Source organism: Olea europaea, chromosome 21 (assembly GCF_002742605.1).
Source record: "Olea europaea var. sylvestris chromosome 21, O_europaea_v1, whole genome shotgun sequence".
Lineage (NCBI taxonomy): Eukaryota > Viridiplantae > Streptophyta > Magnoliopsida > Lamiales > Oleaceae > Olea > Olea europaea.
In genome coordinates this window covers 18,210,582-18,213,421 of record NC_036257.1, presented here as the reverse complement: position 1 = coordinate 18,213,421, position 2,840 = coordinate 18,210,582, and the positions used below count along the sequence as shown (strand labels likewise).

The 2,840-nt window shown below is 43.1% G+C and overlaps 1 protein-coding gene across 1 annotated transcript; it reads right to left on the bottom strand.

The window, feature by feature from the left end:
- Positions 1-250: 250 nt before the first annotated feature.
- LOC111371001 (protodermal factor 1-like) lies at positions 251-2,119 on the bottom strand. Its single transcript, XM_022992932.1, has 3 exons — positions 1,871-2,119; positions 921-1,785; positions 251-769 (listed from the first exon to the last, which is right to left on the bottom strand). The coding sequence occupies exons 1-3, from the start codon at positions 2,028-2,030 to the stop codon at positions 439-441; spliced, it is 1,356 nt and encodes a 451-aa protein (XP_022848700.1). The 5' UTR covers positions 2,031-2,119; the 3' UTR covers positions 251-438.
- Between the last annotated feature and the right edge of the window lie 721 nt (positions 2,120-2,840).

The following is a 2,840-nucleotide window of genomic DNA, read 5'->3' as shown; positions in this document are numbered from 1 at the left end:
ACTATATATACTGTACTTATGACATGTTTGGTAGAGAGGATCTGAGAGAAACACGATTTAAAATCTTGCCTTTTGAGCTGTGAGCAATAAATCTCATGTACCAAACATGATCTTAGTTTTCGGCTTTTCAAGAATATTGACGGACGAACCCATTTTTTTTTTTTTTTTTTTTTAAGTCGATGGCCGGGACGATTTATGAAAAGCCAAACATGGGACAGTGAATTAATTATAGGATACATATGAGTACGAATAAAACAAACCACGGTGTTTGTATCCATCTCAAATAAAGTATGTGACATTAACATTAAAAACTAAGAATAAACATAAAATTCCATCGGAACTACCTCACTCAAATTAAGGAAATACAGCATGAACATGAAACTAAATATGAAAAAAACACACAGTCACTCAGATTCCAGAATAAACGTTACTGGTAATTCAAGCTCTAGGCTTGCTTCTTCCCTCATTAGCTTGCTTGAATAGCTTTGCTTGAGCTGCTGCAGCCTTGTTGGAGCTAAGTGCAGCTGCAAAACTATCCCTAACTTGCCTTGTTGTGTAAGGGAAGCCTCTGTGCACCATGGAGTTCAGTAAAGCAGCCGTGCCTTCCCTGTAGAGTGCTCCGAGCCCATCTGGTCGGCTGTTCGAAAGAGCTTGTAGCAGGTTCGTGCTAGATCCGAGCCCAGGTACGCTAGCCACTCCGAATGCTCCACCGACACTTCCCAACCAGCCGAACAGTCCCCAGATCAGTCCAGGGTGAGTCCTCCAGTAACTGCAGTTTATCGAACAAAACAAAGTTAGTGTCAATTTACTCTTAGGTCAGGCCGAGACTCCTCCAAAGTCTGTACTATGTTTATTTTTAATATTAATAAAACATGCCACCTAGTGTGATTTGAAAAATAAAGATGAATAGTATTACTTACATGCAAGTAAAAGGCGGCGAGTTTGGATCAAATGCAAATGGAGGTGATGGAATCGATGGAGTTCCGGGGTAGATTGGAGGAATGGAAGTTCCAGGGTCGATTGGAGTGGTTGGAGGACTTAAAATGGTGGGTGGACTCCCAATGGTGGGTGTAGTTGGGGTAGAGCTTGGAGGGGGGGTATAGTACCCACCACCACCTCCGGTGGGAGGAGAAGGAGTAGTATGGTGGTGCCCTCCACTTGGGGGGTTTCCGCAGTTTCCAGCTGGTGGCGTGCAGCCATAGCTTCCTCCTCCAGATGGAGGTGATGGAATCGATGGAGTTCCGGGGTAGATTGGAGGAATGGAAGTTCCAGGGTCGATTGGAGTGGTTGGAGGACTTAAAATGGTGGGTGGACTCCCAATGGTGGGTGTAGTTGGGGTAGAGCTTGGAGGGGGGGTATAGTACCCACCACCACCTCCGGTGGGAGGAGAAGGAGTAGTATGGTGGTGCCCTCCACTTGGGGGGTTTCCGCAGTTTCCAGCTGGTGGCGTGCAGCCATAGCTTCCTCCTCCAGATGGAGGTGATGGAATCGATGGAGTTCCGGGGTAGATTGGAGGACTGGAAGTTCCAGGGTCGATTGGAGTGGTTGGAGGACTTAAAATGGTGGGTGGACTCACAATAGTGGGTGTAGTTGGGCTAGAGCTTGGAGGGGGGTTATAGTACCCACCACCACCTCCGGTGGGAGGAGAAGGAGTAGTATGGTGGTGCCCTCCATTTGGTGGGTTCCCGCAGTTGCAAGCTGGTGGCGTGCCGCCATAGCTTCCTCCTCCATGAGAAGGTGTCGGGGTCCTATGGCCGCCACCATGTGATGGAGGAGTGTGAAAACCTGCTTTACAAATAAAGATATTAGGTGCTCCTACTGGTTCCCCCAAAAAAAAAAAAAATGAAAGAAAAAAAGGAAAACTAAGGACCTGTGGGTGGAGTTCCGGTCGTTGGGTCCGGAGAGTAATAGGTCTTTTGATCCTCGAATGTGGCTGAAGACACAACGGGAATGACTAAAATTTGAGCAACCAATGCAGCCATAATAGCCCACAAGAGCACTGGAGCATGCTTATTTCTCTTCTGCTCCATTTTCCTTTGCTTAATCACAAAAGAAACGAGCAAAAATGAGAGAAGAAAGAGTGTGAGTTCTGAGAATTATCCAAAGGGATGGAGCTATGTATATAAAGAGTTTATCAGACACTGAAGTAAATATAAACAGGTGAAGAAGTGTGTGGTTAGTTGGAATTATTGCAGGTGCATTTAAATCTACTTTATATCTCACAATGTATAATATATGTGGTCTCTCAAAGGAACATCTCTCCATGTTTGTTTTTGTTCTTTAAGATTTGAATATATGCACAATTTTATAGGCATGGGTGGAATTGAAATTGCTTAAAAAATTTAAACCAACTTTCTTTTGAGTGGTTTTTGTCCATGCCACATTAAGCTTCCACGTCAAACATGTTTTGGAAGTGTTTATAAATACTAATGGATAAGTAGATACTACTTGGGATCCCTCGAAATGTATAGATAAAACATGATTGTTTACAAATCGAGAAAATTATTAAGGAGCAAGAACATGTAATGTCACGTTGTTTTGAACCTGTGAAAATTTGCACCATTTGTACTCATCGTATTGATGAGGTGCAATGTCATTACCAGCTGTGTCTTTTTACAATGTGTTAACAAACCTATATATTTTGGTGCGACGATATATAGATTCACATATTCTTTATATTTTATAATTAAAGTCAAATATTTACTAGAAGACAAATTCCATTTTATTTCCATATGTATTTGCTAGTAGTGAAAACCTTTTTGACAGATAACACCTGACATATTCTCATTGGAGGATGGAAAAAAGAGCAAAAAAAAGGGGGGGGGGGGGGGGGGGGAATC